Source organism: Hyperolius riggenbachi, chromosome 2, assembly GCF_040937935.1.
Source record: "Hyperolius riggenbachi isolate aHypRig1 chromosome 2, aHypRig1.pri, whole genome shotgun sequence".
Classification (NCBI taxonomy): domain Eukaryota; kingdom Metazoa; phylum Chordata; class Amphibia; order Anura; family Hyperoliidae; genus Hyperolius; species Hyperolius riggenbachi.
In genome coordinates, this window is record NC_090647.1 from 66,299,862 (window position 1) to 66,321,781 (window position 21,920).

Consider the following 21,920-nt stretch of genomic DNA (forward strand, 5'->3'; position numbering starts at 1 on the left):
CTTTTCAAAAAGTACAAATCCTTAATCATGCTACTTTTACTATCGAATTGATCATAATGGTAGTATGCTTTATGCTAGGCCAGCTTTAGCATGTAGTGTGGTTCATGGTCTAGAGGGTAAGACAGATACCTACTACACACTGAGTCCTGGGTTCAAATCCCACCTATGGTATATAAGCTGTTTTGAAAATCTGCAATTCCGTACTGGATGGGTGGAGGGAGAGAGAGATTTTAAAATTTTTCTGACGGAATTCCGTATACCGCGGAACTGGTCCGGAATACCGCCGGAATTAAATGGAAGCGGAATTTGGGATCGGCGGTATGCGGAATTACCGCGGAACGGAAAAATTGCAATTCCGAGTATCACTACTGTGCACCCATGCTATGCATCTGAGTGAACCTAACTTGCCTAATCTCCATGCTCCATCCAGTGACTGACTAAGCATTACCTGGTACTCCTACTGTGCTGTGTGATCTGGTTTTCTTGTATTCCTGTATTGTCATATTGCTGTATGTCACCCCTAAATATTGTCTGTAACCTAAATTAATGTTCAGCGCTGCGTAATATGTTGGCGCTTTATAAATACAATAAATATATAGAAGTAGGGGCGGTCACTGTGGGAGAACCACAGTAGCCTGTGTGACAAGGACGAGACCAGAAGCCAAATGGTGCAGTATCGTAGGATAAAATTAGCTCAATATTACAAGATCAGTTATACTCACAAAGGTTGGTTGCATATACTGCAACCACCGTATATCGCCTATGGGGAACCCCCCCCCCCCCCCCCTTCCCGGCTCGGTACACCAGGTCCTGCTGGAACCGGGTAGTCGCTCTCCTGGAGTCCTTACTAGCTGTGGATGGCACCACTCAAGTGGAAAGGACACCTCCAAAGGAGGTGTAGTGGGCAATGAACAAAGGTGGTGGTGCCCAACAATAAATATCAGAGTATGCATTATAAAGACATAAATAAATACATAAGGTACCTTACCTCTCCAGATGATCAGGTGAGGTTTTTTCAAGCACAATTAAGGCATATACAGTATCAAGTTACTTTATTTCTTGGAGCTTGTCTAGACAGTTGTTAAAATAAACAATCTTCAGTCCAATCCTTTTTTTTCCCCATCCTGTCGCTTCCTGATCTGTATTGCCATATCCTCAGTAAGTTAATTGTCAAATAACTGCTTTGTCTCAATAGATTATTATTATTTCTAGGAAGCAGATTGTCTGCTCATAAACACAGATGACCTGATTTACTATGTCCTCTCCATACTGTAGATCTGTGTTTCCCAAGCATTTCCCTATGAAGCCTCACCTGCCAAGCCTTCCTGGCTCCATGCTTCTCTGTAAAGAAATTTGAGCTAAAGCAAAACTATCAATATACAGCAAGGGAAAACTCAGCCTTGAAACCCTACTGATCTGGAGAGGATCTTCAGAAAGTGGTGGGCCAAAATCCCTCCTAAGATGTGTGCAAACCTTGGTGGCCAACTACAATAAACCTCTGACCTCTGTGATTACCAACAAAGGTTCTGCTACCAGGTACTAAGTGGAGTACAAGCAAGTGATACAATTGGCCAATAAAAATTGGAGGTGTGCACGCACCCTAAGATTCTCACACCAAAAAAGAAGGTTATACTTGGTGCTGTCTCAGACCTGTTGGAGAGATTTACCCACAGTGACAGGTAAAGTTAACTATTCTGGCAGGCTGTCTCTGTGGATTCACCTGTTTTGTAGTATAGCTGACTGTTCCATAGGCAACTAACAAATCAATAAGTCAATTTGGGAGCCCTTAGGACATACAACTATACGTAAGAGAAATATACATAGCAGAAATCTAGAGACAGTCTCAACAAAGCAGGAACGACAACAGAGAGACAACTGCGCATCTCTAGGAGAGAGTATGGGAGCTAGGGGATATTGCTGGGGCTGGGGATATTGTTCAGAAGGACAGCCTGGGGGAAGAAGGATTTCCTGTGCCTAGTGTTTCTGGTGGGGATAGACCAGAAGCGGCAGTCTAAGAGGAGGCGATTGAAGTAGCGATTGCAAAGATGGGAGGGGTTGTCCAAAAACCTTTTTTGCCCCTGACTTCAGTCTGGAGGCATGTAGGAGGTCCAGCGATAGCAGGGGTGACCCAATGATCTTCTTCGCAGAGTTGATGACTCTTTGAAGTTTGAGCCTCTCACTTGCGGTTGCACCTGCGTACCAGACGATAATGGAGGAGCAGAGGATAGACTTAATGGTGGCTCTGTAAAAGCAGGTCGAGATACCAAGGCATTCCAAACTTCTTTAGTTGTCTCAAGAAGAACAGCCTTTGCTGAGCTTTCTTCTGGGTTTTGATAAAGTTCTCAGGTCCTTGGTGATGGTAATGCCTAAGAACCAATCACTAGAAACCCTGGAGACTTCAGTGCCCTCAATATAGACCAGTGTGTGTGTGTGTGTGTGTGTGTGTGTGTGTGTGTGTGTGTGTGTGGGGGGGCTTTCTGAAGTCCACGTCCAGCTCTACTGTCTTTGCTGCATTTAGTGCTAGCATGTTTTCCTTGCACCGATTGCAGATACGCTCAATCTCGTTATGGTATGCTTGCCCTCCATCACTGCCAATGAGGCAGAGGATGGAGGTGTTGTCCGCAAATTTGATGACCTTTGTGGACTCAGCAGATGAGGTGCGGCTGTTCGTGTACAGAGAGAAGAGGAACTGGGTAGAACACATCCCGCCTATGTTGGTGGTTCTGTACTAGGAAGTGCCGTTACCAAGTTTAACTAGTTGCGTCCTATTGGAAAGGAAGTCCTTGATCCACATGCAAAGGGTGAGGTTGAGGCCGAGTTAAGCAAGGTTATCATGCAGGATATCCAGGCAAATAGTACTGAAGGCAGAACTGAAGTCAAAGAAGAGGATCCTGACGTAGGTGTCAGGTCTGTCCAGGTGTTCCATGATGTGTACCAGACTGATGTTGATGGCATCTTCGATTGACCTGTTTGCCCTATATGCAAAATTGGAGAGGGTCCAGGAGAGCTTTGGCGGAGCCCTTCAGATGGGTGAGGACCGGCCTCTCAAAGAGCTTCATGATTGTGGGAACAAGGGCGATGGGCCTATAGTTGTTGAGGTCTGTCCCACTGAATCGTAGCATATTTAACCCTAGTGTGAACTGGCCCGTAGTGACAAGACTCTAAAAAGTGCTGCTGAAGATGTCAGTGCTATATACAGTAAACAGTATCAATTACTTTTTATGCTTAGTTGTACACTTTTTCTCCTAAGTTTTTGCCTAGGAGATCATTTTTTTCATCTTCTGTTTAAAATTAACTTTTCAGCACTCAGCACTCTGCAATTAAAAAAGTACCAAAAAGTATAAAAGTACTGTCAAAATTATTCTGAGTATTGTCTTGCTTGCTGGTGGCTTAAAGGGATTTTTATGTACAAGATGTGAAAATGTCACGTAGGAGAAAACTTGAAAAAAGTAAATTGGATTGGACCCAATATCTTTATAAGCCTGCTGATTTTTTTTTTTCCCTACCATTTTGTTTTCTTATGAATGTCACAGATCTAACAGTGAAATAATGATTAGTATGTTGCATTCCGTCATATCAGACTTCTGCACTAACCCACCTCCTTCTTCCAGAGCTTTTCAGGAATAGGGTTGTTTAGAAGCTCAGTTGCAACACTGTTTACTTTGAACGAGTTGAGGGTCTGCCAGATCATGCCTGGGGCAATCCTTCTAATCTCCTCCATCTCTCTATCCATCTCCTGATAACCACACAGGTTTTTCCGATTAAGCTTCAGGTGGAAAAGAATGTGTCCTCTGAGGCCCAGGCTGTTTCAGCAACAAAAGTATAAGAATGTTGGCCTGGGGGGCTTCTCTCATGTACACGGGAAGTAGAACATACAGGACAAGTAAACCGTTAAACAAAAGTCATGCCAGTGTTTACATTTGGTATGAAGTCCTGACACGCTATACAGTGTGTCGAAACATAACCGCTCTAGTGAAAAAGGAGGAGAGCTGAGAGGCTGAGGCAGACAGACAGAGCTGAGAGTGCAGGATGCTTCTCTTGTGGCTTCTCATGCAGACTCTGCTGATAAAAATCTGTGTTGTTAACCTCGCTCCAGTGGATGAAGACGTGCATGGACCTGATGAATGGTTAGATATGAACATTGAACAGTTGACTTCTGATGACATAACCAACAACGACTTGGAGAAAGCACAGGTAATTGTGTTTTGTTTGATAACGTATTGCAGCATTCAGTGGCTAGAGATTATGGGGACCCATAGCAAATCTTTCATGAGCTATAAGATGTAGGCATTCTTGAGCAATGCTACCTGCCCCTACTCTGTGGCTATGAGTTAATTAGGAAATTTAAATTCTCATGCAATCTACACTGCATGTAGTCCATGGGCACTTAGACAAAATCATAGTGCGGAGGAACGCAAGAAAGTTCATCGTGAATACATCAAGTACCACCTGGGCCCACGCTGCTCTAGGGCCCCATAGCAGCTGCTATGGCTATTGCTACGCCCTTGGCAGCATTGGCTTGTCTGTCTCTTTTAGCCCCTTACACTCTCCTAGTAGCAGGGCCGGCCCGCTCATGAGGCGGGGTGAAACTTTTGCCTCAGGCGGCAAAGTTCTAGGGGCGGCATCCGCCCGTCCGTGGGTGCGGGGGGGGGGGGGGGCGGCCGCCGAGCTGGAGGGGTAGCTGGCAGGATGGGGGTATTGGGCCTAGCGGTGGGGAGGGGGGTCGGACCCCCCCTCCCTCGCCTGGGTACCCCGATCTGCGCTCCCCTCCAGCTTTAAATGTAGAGTAAGCAGCCGACAGACATTAAGAGGCACGGGCGGGGGATCAATCACCTCTTCCTCGTTCCAGCGTGCGCTCCACTGACGTCACTTCCTGCAACGCCGCCCACTGTATTGTACGTGGCCGGCGTTGCAGGAAGTGACGTCAGTGGAGCGCACGTTGGAACGAGGAAGAGGTGAGTGATCCCCCGCCCGTGCCTCTTAATGTCTGTCGGCTGCTTACTCTACATTTAAAGCTGGAGGGGAGCGCAGATCGGGGTACCCAGGCCGCTAGGCCCAATACCCCCGTCCTGCCAGCTAGCCCTCCAGCTCGGCGGCCCCCCACTAATTTTTTCAAAGTTTGCCTCAGGCGGCAAAAAGTCTAGGGCCGGCCCTGCCTAGTAGTTATTATGAGGCACCACAAACTAGGTATTCTGTGTTGTGCTTTTGATAAATAATTGGTTCAAATACTTTTGTTAAGGCGGGTTATACACTGGATAGGCACGATGCGGTGCGCAGAAATTAGGCTTCATATGACCCTGTGCCATGGTGTGGCAACAGGATCATATGCATAGGCAACCTTTGAATCTCACTTCAAATTCTGTTTAAATTAATATACTATTTTAGGGCCTGTACACACTAAAAAATGCAAGCAAAATCACAAGCGCATGCGTTTTTAAAATCACAAGTGCGTGTAGTTTTAAAAACGCATCGTATGCGTTTTTAAAAACGCATGCGCTTTTGCCTGCGTTTTTGATGCGTTTGAGTTTTTCTTGTAATTGCTGATTGGCTAAAGAATCCTTTGTTTTTTTTTCTAGTTTACATTTCAACAGGAATCAGGAAATTGCAGAGTCTCCTGGGATACAGACTTCTGAAAAACGCAATGGAATCGCATTGCATTGCGTTTTTTCATGCGTTTTTCAAACGCAGCGCAAGTGCAGCAGTGTGTACAGGCCCTCATATGAGGTCTGGTCCAATGTCAGTGGCAGAAAACATCTTAAGACAGACTGTCAAAATAACAAAATTTGCCTTAAACCCTTTTCACATCTCATGCAATATAATTATTATACATTGCACCAGAGGTGGCCTTAAAGAGACTGAAGCCATATTAACTACTTTTTACCTTTTATTTAGCTTAGGATGATGGCCAGAGCTAAAACGCTGCATTCCCGCAGCAGAACGAGGGTTTTATAACCCCTAAATCCTAGGGCAAAAATCCACGACTTTGAAAGTCGTGGATTTTGCTGCTCAGGGAGGCAGAGCTTAGCACTGAAGCTCTGCCTTCATTAGCGTCAATCCTCCACTGATCACCGCCTCTCCCCGCCCCTCTCAGTGAAAGAAGACAGAGGGGCGGGGAGAGGTGGCAATCAGCGGGGATTGACACGAGTAGAGGCAGAGTTACAGCCCTAATCTCTGCCTCTACCAGGAAGCGCTCCCTGATTTTTGCCCCCGGGATTTGGGGGTTATAAAACCTTTGTTCTGCCGCTGGAATGTGGCGTTTTAGCCCTGGCCATCATCTTTCAGCTAAATAAGAGGTAAAAACTAGATTTTAAAATGGCTTCAGACTCTCTTTAATGTGGCCACTAATAGTCAAATTTCTAGTGAAAAATCGTTTGAGCGATCAGAAATTCTGATCGGATTGGTTGTAAATAATCTCATTGATGGGCAAAATCGACTACTAACAATTATAAAAATAGTCGTCCGATTAGATTTTCATAAAACCAAAATTTGGATTTTCTTGTTGGTTGTGATAGATAGGAAGCAAAGATTGGTTCATTGATGGTGTAATGAATGATTTTTCTTCCAATCAGAATTATCTGATTGCTCAAATGATTTTTCGCTAGAAACTGGATCGTTAGTGGCCACCTTTAGACTACGTGGGGCGAGTGCTATATGCAGGGCCTAGAGCCAAAGTATAGTTGCCCCCAGTATAGTTAGCCAGGTATAGTTGCGCCCAGTATAGAGAGCCAAGTATAGTTGTCCTTGGTATAGGTAGCCAGCTATAGGTGTAGAGACCAGCTATAGGTAGAGACTCTTCCATCACCCCTCTTGCACCACCGGGAGGCAATGTAACGTTGACATGGTCTCCTGGGTCCCAATCACGTCATATCATGTGATCGAAACTGAGATGACATGACATCAAAATGATTCTGAGCATTTTCTTGCTTGCTGGTGGTTTAAAGGGCATTTTATTCACTCTCACAAAAAAAAATCACCTAGGAGTACACGCAGGAGAAAATTGCATATGGGCCCTAAAGCTAAATACTCGCCTAACAACGAATTGGGGAACCTCAAAGTGACGCCTCCAGATGAACGAGGTTCCTAGATCCAGCTTCCTGCTGGGGGAACACGCAACGTCACGCGACAACACACGACAAGCACACACAAACGATAGCTGCACTTTGCGTGGGAGCCGTCAGGGACCTTAAAGATCCAATCCACCGTGACGGTCATCATTGCCGTGCGTCGCAAGAGGTAGTTTGCCTAATCACGAGCCTGTACCAACTTCCCAAGATCACGGAAATGATCGCTCATAGCTTAAAAAATCGACATTTGTTTATTTCATGCTTTAGCTCTCCATACAGTTAAAGGATACCCGAACTGACATGTGACAAGATGAGATAGACATGTGTGTATGTACAGTGCCTAGCACACACATAACTATGCTGTGTTCCTTTTTTTCTTTCTCTGCCTGAAAGAGTTAAATATCAGGTATGTAAGTGGCTGACTCAGTCCTGACTCACACAGGAAGTGACTACAGTGTGACCCTCACTGATAAGAAATTCCACTTTTTACCTCTTTCTTGCTCTGAGAAGCCATTTTCTGCTAGGAAAGTGCTTTGTAGTTGGAATTTCTTATCAGTAAGGGTCACACTGTCAGGACTGAGTCAGCCACTTACATACCTGATATTTAACTCTTTCAGGCAGAGAAAGAAAAAAGGGAGCATGACATAGTTATTTGTGTGCTAGGCACTGTACATACACATGTCTATCTCATCATGTCACATGTCAGTTCGGGTATCCTTTAAGATAAAGAACAAGTTAGCTTTGTGAATCAACCCCTTATGCCTCATTTTTCAACCAATAGAACCTTTCATACAATTAAGCTCATGTTGTATTTCTTTAGAGCTGAGTAGATTTGTATTAGTAGTCACAGATTTTCTCCTATGTAATATTTTCACACCTTGTCATAAAATGCCTTTTAAACCACCAGCAAGCAAAGGAAATACTCAAAATAATTTTGATAGTACTTTTTTTTTTCAAACCTTTGGGTACTATTTCAATTGTAAAATGCTGAAAGTTATCTTAAAGAGTAGATGAAAATTGCGAAACTAGGGGGAAAAGTAAATAAGATATATATATATATATATATATATATATATATATATATATATATACACACTGTACAGCGCTGCGTAATATGTCGGCGCTATATAAATACTAAATAAATAATAACAATAATAATAATAATTGCATGCGGGCCACGGTATACTTCGTTGGTTATCAGCTATGGATGTTAGTTGTACTCAGATTTTGGATATTTGTTCAATGCTGTTATTCGTTCATAAAAACAAAGTTGTAAAAAACTGAGGTCAGCTTGGTTGGGTCTTCAATAAGTTAGTGCTCAGACTGCAAGCAGTGGGGCACAGACTGTACTGTCTGAGAAGACTGTAACCTACATTAATAGTAAGTCTGTGTTTCAGGAAATGGTTGGTGAGCTCCTGTTTAGATGCTTCAACCATACCACCCAACCATCCCGATTTGGCTGGGACTGTCCCGTATTCCATTGCTCTGTACCGCCCCCCCCCCCCCCCTGCTTGTGGAATACTGGCTTGAAGACCGCTCTCTAGTGCGCACAGGGCCACTCTGTCTCTCTATGCAGAGACACATAGCTGGCTGATCCTGAGCATCATCATGTTCTGCAGCAGCTCGGCTCCACCCCTTCTACTCAAATGCCCGACTGGCAGAGCTGATTGGTAGAGTGCACAGAGAAGAACGGATCAGGTCATCTCGGTGCCTGATCCATGCTGTGTCTGACTGGCCGCCGCCATAGACCATGATGTAAAACAATCTATAGCAGCACAAGGGATGTCTCATGAAATCCCTGTAAGTCGTGCGTCGGCAGTAACCAGACTCCCAATTACGTGTCCCCCCAGGATTGCTACAATGCAAAAGGAGAACAGTATTTAATGTATCCTTGAAGTTTCAGCGGGAGGCAGGAGCTATGCCTCTGGGTGCATTGTGCTGGAGCCTGGGGCAGCAAGGCCAAATCAGCTGCTGCTTGCTACAAGAACTGGTAAATTATCTGCTGATGAGGACTAGTGACAGGGAATGTCCCTTGCTCTGAACTTGGTATTTCTTTACACCTCACTCACCTTACACCTTACTCACTGCTCACTATATCTGTATATCTGCTTTTGCTTTTAAAAGATCATAATTTAAAAATAAAGTGTAACTCTAGACGGAACTTGGATTGCATAGTGTTAGGAAGGAAGGGGGGTTGCTATTTGTATCAGTACCCATACTCTTCTGCTAGACATACACTACAGTTTAGTATTTTATTAATATGAATGAAACAGGGATCACTGAATTGGGGGGACACAAACGCCAGGGAACTGTTTAGAGGAAAGAGGGGATCACTAGACACCAGGGAACTGAAATTTTATATGATATACAGTTCCCTAGTGACTAATGGCCCCCTCCCTCCCCAATACTGATCCCTGGTGTCTAGTGCCCCCCCTCCCTCCCCTACATGGTTCCCTGGTGTCTAGTGCCCCCCTTCCTTATACAGTTCCCTAACGTCTAGTGGCCCTCCTCCCTTTCCTATACAGTTCCCTAGTGTCTAGTGGCCTCCTCTCTCCCCTATTTCATATATGGGTTGGTTGCGGTATTTCATATGCAGGGTGATTGCCGCACTTCTTATGTGGGGTGATTGCCAGACTTCGTATGTGGGTTGAGAACCACTCTTCATATGAGGAGTGATTGACAGAATTGAAATGTGATTGCTGCAGGTATGCGCTTTTCAACCCACTTTATAACACAAACACTGAAACAACAAGGCCTTTGCCTGCTTGATGGAGAGCATGGCTAGTGGTGGGGTGGGGCATTGACTAGACCAGCATCCTCACAGTGTTTGCCTCAGGCAGCACAGAACCTACCCTGCCCTCAGGCCTAGGCCCTAATACTTTCTGGAGAAGCAAACTACTGACACACAGATCAAAGTTTGAAAGCTTCACCTTGTGGTCACTGGTCAGGTCATGCATTTGCTTAAACAAACAGTAGAAGCAGAGAACAGACCACAAATCAATATCTAGCCTCTAATAACTGGCTTCTAAAATCTGAAACTGCTATTGGGATTTATGTGAGAACCTGTCATTAGTTTAAATAAATGTATTTAAAGTTATATCGCTAGCTTTATTTTTTATATATATCTTATATTTTCCTTTTTTATAGGATTACCTTGAGCAGTTTTATGCCGATGTTCCTGTCAAAAGAAGAATGTTGAACGCAAATGTGGAGAGAATCAGGGCTATGCAATCTTTTTTTGGCCTCAATGCCACGGGTAAAATAGACAAGGAGACCTTGCAGATTATGCTGAAGCCCAGGTGTGGAGTGCCGGACGTAAGCAGGTTCAGCCTCTTTCCAGGAAAACCAAAATGGGAGAAGACCACTCTCACCTACAGGTAGGCTGCTCCATGTCTGCAGAATCCCAGGAATGCCAAGGATTGCCGAGGCACAGTGGAGTAACTACAATTGATGCGGCCTCCCAGCCAAACTTTGATGCCCCCCCCCAATATTCACACCCATTCCTTTGCCTGCCCTTGGTGCCCTTGCGGCCCATCTCACAAGGGTCATAGAACAAGTGTGGCCATCATGATCTTGACACCCATCACAAGTGTAGCCACAAAATACCTGATCTGAGTATAGTCCCCTGTATGGGAGGAAGGGAAGGTTAGTAGTTGAGGTCCCCAATGCTGCTGCTCCCCTCTAGTTACGCCCATGACTAGGCACCCTGTCTATCAGGAATATATATAACTGACTATAAGGCCTAATGTCTTTTTAGTCCTTATGCCTGAATCTCCACCACAGTCTTAATCCTGTGTGACGCCTCCCCTCTCACCCATGATGGAAGTAGGTTCTGGCTTACTGAATAGAAAGAGCTGAGATGGTAGGCAGTGGGGTCCATCTGAAAATGGCGCCTGTGAATAATGGCGCACGGTGTTGCCGCTAATCCTTTTGACGCTTATCGCTATTTAACGTTAAAGCCTTATCGCTATTTAACGTTAAAGCCTTATTGTTATTTAGCGTTAACACACAGAACCCTCTCTGTACCTATCCCTAACCCTTAGACCCCCCTGGTGGTGCCTAACCCTAACCACCCCCCTGGTGGTGCCTAACCCTAACCACCCCCCTGGTGGTGCATAACCCTAACCACCCCCCTGGTGGTGCCTAAACCTAACCACCCCCCTGGTGGTGCCTAACCCTAAGCACCCCCCTTGTGGTGCCTAACCCTAAGACCTCCCTGGTGGTGCCTAACCCTAAATCTCCCCTGGTGGTGCCTAACCCTAAATCTCCCCTGGTGGTGCCTAACCCTAACCTTGACAGTGTTACATTAAATCCATTCACTGTTTTGCAGTTAAATAACTTCTGCAGTTTGGCTTATGTAGGGCACTATTGATAAATAACGTTACTGAGCACAATAACGTCTGCTGTTTGGCATATGAACGGCACTATTGATAAATATCGTTACTGTGTGCCGTTTTTCTTCTTTTTTCAGTGTGTGCCATTATTATGCAGTACTAACGATAAATAGCGATAAGCGCATCTTTTTAATGCGGCGCCATTTTTATGCATAGGCGCTGTGCGCCATTATTCACTGATCCGAGGCAGTGCCCTTAAAGTGATCTAAGCAGCTCCTGGTTTTAAATAGCTGAAAGGGCTGCCATGTTTCAGGAGTTCAAAACCCCTGCTGCTTTTATACTGTCTTATCCAGGCTAGGTGTGAAGTTCTTCAAGTGCGTCTTATGTTTTCTGTTTGAAGTACAATGGGGAAGGCTCAGGGTTTGTTTGTGGTCAATTAAGTCTAATGAGGTTATTTCTTATCTGCCTTCCATCATTTGTTGCTCTCTGTCCCCAGCTCCTTTCATGGACAGACGCAAGAAGTGTGTATTTTAACCCTTAAATGTAAAAAGATGAGGTAAAATGAAAGGTTTTTTTTTAATAATAAACCACATTTTTAGAATGCATTTTTAATTTGCTATAGAGCTGCACTGGGTGTTAAAAATGATGCTCGGTTCACTTTAACTACTCAGCCAAAAGTACACTATCCAACCACTTTAGATTTTCTTTAAAGAGACACTGAAAAAAAAATTATAATATAATGATTGGTATGTGTAGTACAGCTAAGAAATAACATTAGGAGCAGAGTCATAAGTCTAATATTGTTTCCAGTACAGGAAGAGTTAAGAAACTCCAGTTGTTATCTATGCTAAAGAGGCAATGAGCTCCATGACTTTCCAAGTTGCAGAGAGCACTGTCTTCTGAAGCTTATAATCTCATATCTTAAAGAGAATCTGTATTGTTAAAATCACACAAAAGTAAACATACCAGTGCGTTAGGGGACATCTCCTATTACCCTCTGTCACAATTTCGCCGCTCCCCACCGCATTAAAAGTGGTTAAAAACAGGTTTTAAAAGTTTGTTTATAAACAAACAAAATGGCCACCAAAACAGGAAGTAGGTTGATGTACAGTATGTCCACACATAGAAAATACATTCATACACAAGCAGGCTGTATACACCCTTCCTTTTGAATCTCAAGAGATCATTTGTGTGTTTCTTTCCCCCTGCATCTCTCATGCACTGAAGTTTCAGGCTGCTCTTTTCTTCCTGCAAACAGCTTTGCCCTTGTCTGTAATTCCTCAGTATGTGAAAGCCCAGCCAGCTCAGAGGACGATTTATCCAGCTTGTAAAAGATAAGAGAGAAGAGAGAAGCTGCTCTAATCTAAATAATACACAGGCAGTGTGCATAGAGGGGCCTGGAAGGGGGAGTTCATAGCAGAACCACAACACTGAAGAACTTGGCAGCCTTCCAGACACAGGCCTGACAAGTCTGACAAGAGAGAGATAAGTTGATTTATTACAGAGACTGTGATAGTATAAAGTGCTGCAGTAAGCCAGTACACATTAGAATAGCTTTTGGAACTTGTAGGATGATAAAAAACAGGATGCAATTTTTGTTACGGAGTCTCTTTAAGTGTCTGACACTGTATTATTATTTTGTTTTCTGCAGAAAACAGTTCAAAAGTTCACTAGCCTGCTCTGTAAAATCATTTAGAATGCTGAGTAGTGTGTAAACTGCAAATATTAGAGAATGATGCAATGTTATAAAAAAACAAAAAAAAAAAACAAACTATATAACTGAAAATAAAAATATGAGAATATTTTTATTGCTACTAATGTTCAAGTAATTATCCATACTACACAACCAATTCATTATATCATTTTTTTCACTTCAGTGTCTCTTTAAGTGAGTGAGGTAGGTAGGAGTGAAGGTAGAAGTACCACCAGAGCCCCTGTGGGCTTGGTACAGGCAGGAGGTCTAATTAGGCAATCCAAGTTGGCAACAGGAAATCTCAGAGAGAAGTGTGATACAAATCTGTCACCTATTGTAAAAGCCATGATTTGCGGCAAAGGAAAGAAATTTGGGCGCCTGCTGTTGGGTGCCTCCCGACACGAAAATTCACCTTCTTTGCCGCAATTTGCGGCTTTTACAAATGCCACGATATGAAGCAAGGAAGGAAGCCTGATTAGCGGCAATGACAGTACTTTTTGGCACCCGATAGCATTGCGGGCAACGCTAGCCCCCGGTGCTTTGCTGCAGAGGGCGAGTTAAGGTTGGGGGGATAGGTTTAGGTGCATCCAGGGGGGGTTAGGGTTAGGCACCACCGGGGAAGGGGTCTTAGGGTTAGGCACCAGGGGAAGGTCTAAGTTTTAGGCACCTCGAGGGGGGGGGGGTCTTAGGTTTAGGCCACCAGGGGGGTCTTAGGGTTAGGTACCACCATAAAAAAAGCAAACATTAGAGTTATTTGCTTAGATTTGTGAGATAGGAAAAGGAGGAAACACGATACCATGGAGCAGGTATACAGTATACATATAAACATAAGATATAAGTTTTACGTACAGCAGAACATATAAAACATAATGGTAGCCCTGTAATTGTCTATTTTTGTTCTATGTAACAGCTTTAAAGATCCACTATTGTGAAACAAGTAGGCAGTTAAAATCTGACAGGACCGACAGACAGGTTTGGGCCAATCCATCTCCTCATGGGGGATTCTCAGGGTTTTTCTTTGTTTTCAAGAGCATTTCCTGAACAGCAGTTTCAAAGTCTGACAAAATAGTGTGCAAGTAAGTAGGGAGGCTGGCTGGTATCTTACTATTTTGGTAGTTAAACTGCTGTTCAGGAAACGCTGTTGAAAACAAAGAAAACCCTGAGAATCCCCCATGAGAAGATGGACTGGCCGAAGACGGTTCTGTCAAATTTTAACTGCCCACTTTTTTTTCACGATAGTGGTCTTTTAAACAAGACTTCCACCTGTCTTTTGTAGAATTGTGAACTACACCCCAGATATGAGCGGAACTGAAGTTGACTTTGCGGTGGACCAGGCACTCAGGATTTGGAGTGATGTCACACCCCTGAGGTTCGTGCGACAGTTCAATGGTGAAGCTGACATCATGATTTCATTTGGCTCTAAAGGTACGACCAGAGTATACACAGGTTATGGGCAATCAGGTTATGGGCAATCAGGCGTTTTGTTTTTTTAAACTTTATTTTTAATAATCTTTTGCATAGAAACGACTGATTGAATTAAGAGCTGCAGGCATTGGCAACATTTACTCGTCCAATTCCTGCTTTGCTGAATGCAGATCTCTGATCACTTCTAGATATATCCCCACAGAGAGTAAAGCCAATGGTCTCCTACCCATGTTTATGTTGCTCCATGTTTCTGAAGATATGTGATTGCAGAATTGCATTAACATGGGCTTTTCCATAGGAAGCTCGGATTTCTGTTCTCATCATTTCATTTCTCTCCCATTCACTATTATGATTATTTAGTATTTATATAGCACCGACATCTGCAACGCTGTACAGAGTATATATATTGTCTTGTCACTGTCCCTCAGAGGGGCTCACAGTCTAATCTCTACCATAGTCACATGTCTATGTATGTATCAAAGTCTAGTTCCAATTTAGGAGGAAGCCAGTTAATATATCTGTATGTTTTCGGGATGTGGGAGGAATCAGGAGTGCCAGGAGGAAACCCACACAGACACGGGGAGAACATACAAACTCAGTGCAGATAGTGCCCTGTCTGGGATTGACCCCGGGGACCCGGGATGCTGCAAGGCGAAAGAGCTAACCACTACGCCACTGTGCCGTCCATTATAATTGAAAAGGTTTTTTGTGAGTACAATAAAAAGCGCATAGGAAAAATGTTCACACTTTTTTTCCAGTGCACTTTATATTTTGCAGAGTGATCCAGTGAGTCCCCCTTCCCCTCTATTTAGTTTCTGATCAACCTCTTTTTTTTTTTTTCCTTTAATGAGTCCCTAATTCCTTACACTAAAGCAGTTGTGTCCGCTTTTCAGTTACACATCAATATTACAGATCCTGAAAAGCGGACAGAAGCGGACACAACTGTATTAGTGGGCTCTAGCCCTTAGTGCTGCTTTTAAAGTGGTGATTTCTGTACTGTACCTTAATTTTCCAAGACATGACTCTACTCCCAGTTAAAGAAAATCTGTAACGAAGAAAACCTCCCCTGGGGGGTACTCACCTCGGGTGGGGGAAGCCTCCGGATCCTATTGAGGCTTCCCCTGTCCTCCTCAGTCCCACGGCAGCGGCGAAAATCCTCCCGGAACGGCGACAGTGTGGATATTTACCTCCCCCGCTCCAGCGCAGGCGCAGTATCTGCTCTCTGCACGGAGATAGGCGAAAATAGCCGATCTCCGTCGGGCCGCTCTACTGCGCAGGCGCAAGTCTCCTGCACCTGCGCAGTAGAGCGGACCCGACGGATATTTTCGCTTATCTCCATGCGGAAAGCCGCAACAGCGCCCCCGCTGGAGCCAGGAGAGGTACATAAATCAGCGCTTATCAGCGCTTGTCGAGGCAGGATTCCGGGACTGGACTGGACTCCCTGCAGCTACAGCGGAGGGAGAAGCCTCATTGGGACCCTGAGGCTTTCCCCTCCTGAGGTGAGTACCCCCCAGGGGAACTTTTATTTGTTACAGAGTCTTTTTAAGGGGATGTCTGGATTCCATCATAACCTCCTCTTCTCCGTTTCACTAACAGCAACTTAGTAAGAGCTTCTTGTCCTTCAAGGGAACCTGAAGTGAGAGGGATATGGAGGCTGACATAGTTATTTCCATTTAAACAATGCAGATTGCCTGGCTGTCCTGCTGATCCTCTACGTCTAATACTTTTAGCCATAGACCATAAACAAGCATGCAGATCAGGTGCTTTGACTGAAGTCTGTTTGAATTAAATGCATGCTTTTTTCAGGTGTGTGTGATTCAGACACTACTGAGGCCAGAAAGATCAGCAGGACTGCCAGGCAACTGGTATTGTTTAAAAGGTAATACATATGGCAGCCTCCATGTGTTTCTCACCTCAGATTCCCTTTAACATTGAGGTAAGGGTAATTTTTATCCCCTATTGCAAGGTACCCTCCATGTTTCAAATCCTGTTGGCCTGTGTTGGTCACACTTTTGGGTTCCATAATCAATCAACCTGCATATTGGATAAGAGGTTAAAGAGGACCTGTCATCTCAGAATAAAAAACAAAAAACACATATATAAGTAGATAAATACTTCTTCTACTTACATAACACATACGTATTGCACTATCCACATTTTGATTTTAGTGATATTTCTACAGTATAAAAAGAGAAAATCCATCTTAGCATTCCCCATTTTAACTATGGCGATTTTGAAGCAAATCCTGATGTCATTTCCTACCTTACTCTCCTCTGCCTGATTGTGTATACATTGCCCGTTCTTAAAGTGGACCCAAATTAAAAATACAAGATTTCAGAAATAAAATCTATTTTCTAAATTAAAATAATAAATAGCAGCCTTTTTTCAGCTGCATGATGACAAATAGAAAATATTTTACATTTATTGGAGGAACCCCTCCCTTCCTTTCATATTGCCGGGACAGAATCCGGCAAACTGGTGGAGTAGGTAGTGTCCAGCAATGGAGGAATTGCTAATGGCTGTCACCTGTATAACCCTAGTTATGCAAAGAGAAGGGTGAAAAGCATGCACTGAAATGCTCATAGGCTTGAAGGAGTGTTTATTTATCTTTGTATGTGTCAGAGTGGTGCAACTAAATATTTTTAATAAAAAAAAATGTTTGGTTTGGGTCCGCTTTAAAGGGAACCTTAACTGTGTAAAGGAAAAAAAAGTTTCACATACCTGGGGCTTTCCCAAGCCCCCTGCAGCCGTCCTGTGCCCGCGCAGCTCCTCAAGTGTCATTCGGTCCCCCGCTGTGGCTTAGTTTCGTTTTCGGCCGACTACCAGTCGGCTCCCGGCAACGTGTCCTATTATTCGCCTGCCCCGCTGTAAAGCGCGTCATGTGCAGGCGAAGTACACTTGCATGATGCACTTCACAGCGGGAAAGGCGAAGAAATGAATGCGTTGCCGGGAGCCGACTGGCAGTCACCGAAAACGAAGCTAAGCCACAGCAGGGGACCGGATTACACTTGAGGAGCTGCAAGGGCACAGGACGGCTGCAGGGGGCTTGGGAAAGCCCCAGGTAAGTGAAACTTTTTTTCCTTTACACAGTTAAGGTTCCCTTTAACTATAGACAGTGCATTGTCTCAGCATGAGAAATATTGGCCAATCAGAGAGGAACAGAGGTGTGGGAGGGGAAAACAGGAGGGAAAGAGGCTTCAGCCAAGCAGGCTGCATTAGTTAAGTCTTAAGAAAAAGTAGAGAAGCAAAAAAGGACAACCCAGCATGCCCTGCAACTTCCTTTGTGCATACCAAATGTTGTGTGCACCAAACAAGAGTCAGGTAAACTGGGGAATGATCATTTATCCACAAGAAAAGTAATAGTTATTTTAACTTTTGTATTGCATAATTAGCATGCTTATTATTACCAGATAAAAAGAAAGAATTGTTTTTTGATTTTATGCCCGACAGTAACATTTAATAAATAGTCTTAGGTGGTATATGGTACAGTATATAATAGGAATGTCGAAAACCTTAGTTCTCAAAGCCCGAGGTTCTCACACTTTTTGGTACATTAAAATTAATTCCAACACATTTCTCCATTTCTCAGTCCATCCTAAACACTACCATGGATATGGCTCTTAAGGACTGGAGTTCGACACCTGTGGTATAAAATATCTGTTATATCTATGTAAATTGAACTTCTTTGCTATTAGTTAAAGAAATGATTTTCCAAAAGAATAATACACAAGTCCTCTCCACTTTTCATGAGTAGGACGCTTTATAATAACTCTCATCTCTCTCCAGCACATGGTGATTTCTTCCCATTTGATGGACCTCTTGGAGTTCTGGCCCATGCTTTTGCACCAAGTGAACAAATTGGGGGAGATACTCATTTTGATGAAGATGAGACATGGACACTGTATGGACGAGGTAAGCGTATTTCCCCTTACTGCACCTAAGGCTTACTTTTAGGGTATTGCTTATATTTCAAGCATGCTCGAAATTCCTGCTAGGACTTACTTTCTCGGGATGTCTTAATTTCAGGGAAAGAGGGTAGCGGCTGGCAGTAGAGGTTGTCTAACCAGCTGGAAGCTGTAAGGTACTCAGCAGTTTTGATAGAATAAAATCTATTGCACATCGATTTGAAATTGATTTGATATGTCTATTATTTCTGATTAATTACTGTTATTGAGTTAAATAGCGTTCTACAAATAAATATTTTACAAACCAGTTATGATGACAAACAATTTAAATGCAGAATCCAAACACAGAAGTATACAGGCTATTTGACGTAGGGCTGGTTCACACAGAAGGTCCCGCGACGGTAACGACGGCCTTGGCGCTCGTCCTTTAACCTCCCTAGCGTTCTGGACGAGCTAGGCTCATCCAGAGACGCCGGAGGTCACCGCTCAGGCCCCGCTGGGCCGATTTGAATAATTTTTTTTAAACACGCAGCAAGATTTAAAAAAGTGCAAAAAACGCGGGATTTAGAACGGCCGCAGGAATCAGAACGCCAGGGAGGTTGAACGCCGTCCATTCAGACGAATGGACAGCCGTCGGTACAATCACTTACCGGTGTATACCATAATTTACACAAACACTACATTTTGATCCCGATTTTCACCGTTGTCTGCCCGGCGCTTAGCTGATCCTGGAAGCAACATGTTACTTTCAGGATCATTTACTGCCATGCTTCCATGTCCCTCTGTGGGGATAAAAGACACTTCAACAGCTCCATTACAAAAGTCATGGATGACTTCGTCCCCCTCGTCAATGTCCGCTGTCACCGTGTCAGTCGCCAACCCTGGATGACCAAAGACACTAAACAGTTAAAAAGATGCTCTAGAGCAGCGGAAAGGCTTTGGAGGAAAAGTAACACAAGTGAGGACTTCATCTCATATAAAATAGCCTTGAACAACTTCAGAAACGCACTCTCTGTGGCAAAACAGTCCTATTTTTCCTCCCTAATATCCGCCCATTTACACAATCCAAAACACTTGTTCAGCACCTTCAACTCCGTTCTCCATCCCCCTCCTCCTCCTCCTTCATCTTGCTTATCAGCTGAAGAATTTGCACCAACTTCACTGATAAAATTGACAAAATCAGAAGTGAATTATCCACGCAGCCCTCAAACCCCACCTCCACACCTCTCATTAACTGTTCTCTTTTTTTTTTTTTTTTTTTTCAAACTCAGATGCATTTTTGATATGGGAAGTTTATCAGCTTATGGTCTAGTCGCTTGGACGCCCAAACCAGCGCTGAAAAATGCTTTCATCATTGTTTGAGCCATACATAGTTGAAACTTTATTTCACTATATTTATGTCTATGCGTGCTTCAAAAACCATAAACTCCCCCCTTCCCTTACGCAACCCTCCCCATTCCAGAATTAACCATGTCTTACCATATCCTGTATCCCCTATATCTTAAATGAAAGGGAGGTGTAATAACCTGTTGTTCTTGCAACCGAGTATGTATACACATTCAGAAACTCTTACATTCAACCAAGCATACCCTTCCTTAACCCATAACCCATCCATATTAACCTGGCCCAACCCACCTGACCACCCCACTTTTCCACTCTTTCCCCCACTCGTGTTATACAGCGTAGCCCCTAACCCATCTTATTATATGTATACTTATTGCTTATCCATATAATTTTTTGTAATTGACAGCCAGGTATCCCTATAGGATCTGACCCACTGAGTACAATCTAAGTCAGGTGTGTGATCTGCTGTGTCGCCGTTGATTTCACTGCCACACAACCGATCCATTCTGCTCAACCAGTCATCGAGATGGGGGGGAGTCGAGTCTTTCCATTTTTCTACTATCATTCTTTTTGCGACTTTTGTTCCTAGCTCTTTAATTAGAGCACTTTCTTTACTATCGCCTGCTTCAGATATGCCAAAAATAGCTTCACTTGGAGAAAGTTTAAAGCCCCCTTCTAGCAGGTTTTTACAAAAGCTTATTATACTATCCCAAAAGGTCTTTGATATGGGACATGCCCACCACATGTGCAATTCGGACCCGTCCTCCTGCCCACACCTCCAGCACAATTCTCTTTGTTTGGAAAATTTTTGTATACGTTCCGGGGTAATGTACCATCTAGCAATGGTCTTGTACTGGGTAAGCTGGAGATCAATATCCGGGATCATCCAGTTTTTATGCCAAATCGTGAGCCATTTACTTTTAAGCGAAGGGCCGAGGTCTCTTTCCCATTTTGTACAATAGTGTGGAGTAAAATTTTGCCTTTCTCCTTGGCAAATAAGTCTATTAAGTTTGGATAAAGCTTTGTCCATTTTTTTATTAAGGAGAATATGTTTTTCAAAAATATTTGGGTCGTTCCTTAATCTGACAAACTTGAATTTTAATTTATGTATAAAACTTCTCGCTTGCATTGTACCCCAAGTCTCCTTTTGCCTACGATTGTTTAATATGCCAGGTATCCCCAATGCATGGTTTCCCCAGAGATTGATAACGCGCGTATCGGGGCTTATCGTGTTTCTGGAAAACCAGGACCTCACCAAGCCAGGCATGAAATCTGGATTCTCCCTTAAAGTGGTAAGTGGGGATGGGCCTGTGTCTTTGTGCCATTTTGAGACGAACCAAAAAAGAGTTTTTACTGTTGGTTTAATCAAAGGGTGATCCGTAGTGGAGTAAACTTTATAGATGTTTACTGGAATCCACGAGAAAATTAAATCTAAGTTACATTCGTCCTTTTCTAAGATAGACCAAGCTTTACCAGATCCAATGGGGGAAGATTCTATCTTCCAGTCCAAGACCCTTGCCAAGTGTGCACTTCTCAGTGGCGTACCTAGGGCATTTGACACCCGGTGCTGGGTATTAAAAAGACACCCCCCCCCCCCCCATTAAAAAAAAAAAAAACAGCAAATGTGGCATGCTAAACGTGACACGGCGGGTAATGCCAGGTGTAGGCTCGCTCCCCCCCTAAAGTTGTCCTTAGTATAGTATAGTGGCACCAGTATAGCTAACAAAAAATGGGTGCGGTTATAACATGCGGCGCGCATTGCGCGCCGCGGCGAAAAATGGGCGTGGCCATGACCGGATGAGGGCAGAGCTAACTAATTTAAAGTGAACCCGGGATAAGAGTGATATGGAGGCTGCCATATTCATTTTCTTTTAAACAATAGGCAGCCCTGCTGATCTATTTGGCTGCAGTAGTGAACTGAATTACACCAGAAACAAGCATGCAGCTAATCTTGTCAGTTCTGACAATATTGTCAGAAGCCCCTGACCTGCTGCTTGCTTATTCAGGGTCTATGGTTTAAAGAATTAGATGCAGAGGACCAGCACAGCAGCCAGGCAGCTGGTATTGCTTAAAAGGAGATAAATATTGCAGCCCAATATTATTCTCACCTCGGGTTCCCCTTAAAAGTGCAACACAAAGACAGTGGGCCTTTCCC

General features: G+C 43.8%; 1 protein-coding gene across 2 annotated transcripts in view; it reads left to right on the forward strand.

Annotated features, from left to right (window-relative positions):
* The first annotated feature begins 3,768 nt into the window (after positions 1 to 3,768).
* Positions 3,769 to 21,920, forward strand: part of LOC137545527 (stromelysin-1-like) — a 45,282-nt gene continuing 27,130 nt past the window's right edge. The window contains exons 1-4 of one of the 2 annotated variants that reach the window (XM_068266867.1): positions 3,769 to 4,194; positions 10,212 to 10,441; positions 14,368 to 14,516; positions 18,303 to 18,428. In XM_068266867.1, coding sequence (XP_068122968.1) covers positions 4,030 to 4,194; positions 10,212 to 10,441; positions 14,368 to 14,516; positions 18,303 to 18,428 — 670 coding nt within the window. In that variant the 5' untranslated portion in view covers positions 3,769 to 4,029. The remainder of the gene's footprint in view (positions 4,195 to 10,211; positions 10,442 to 14,367; positions 14,517 to 18,302; positions 18,429 to 21,920) is intronic. The other variant, XM_068266866.1, reaches the window with a different exon arrangement.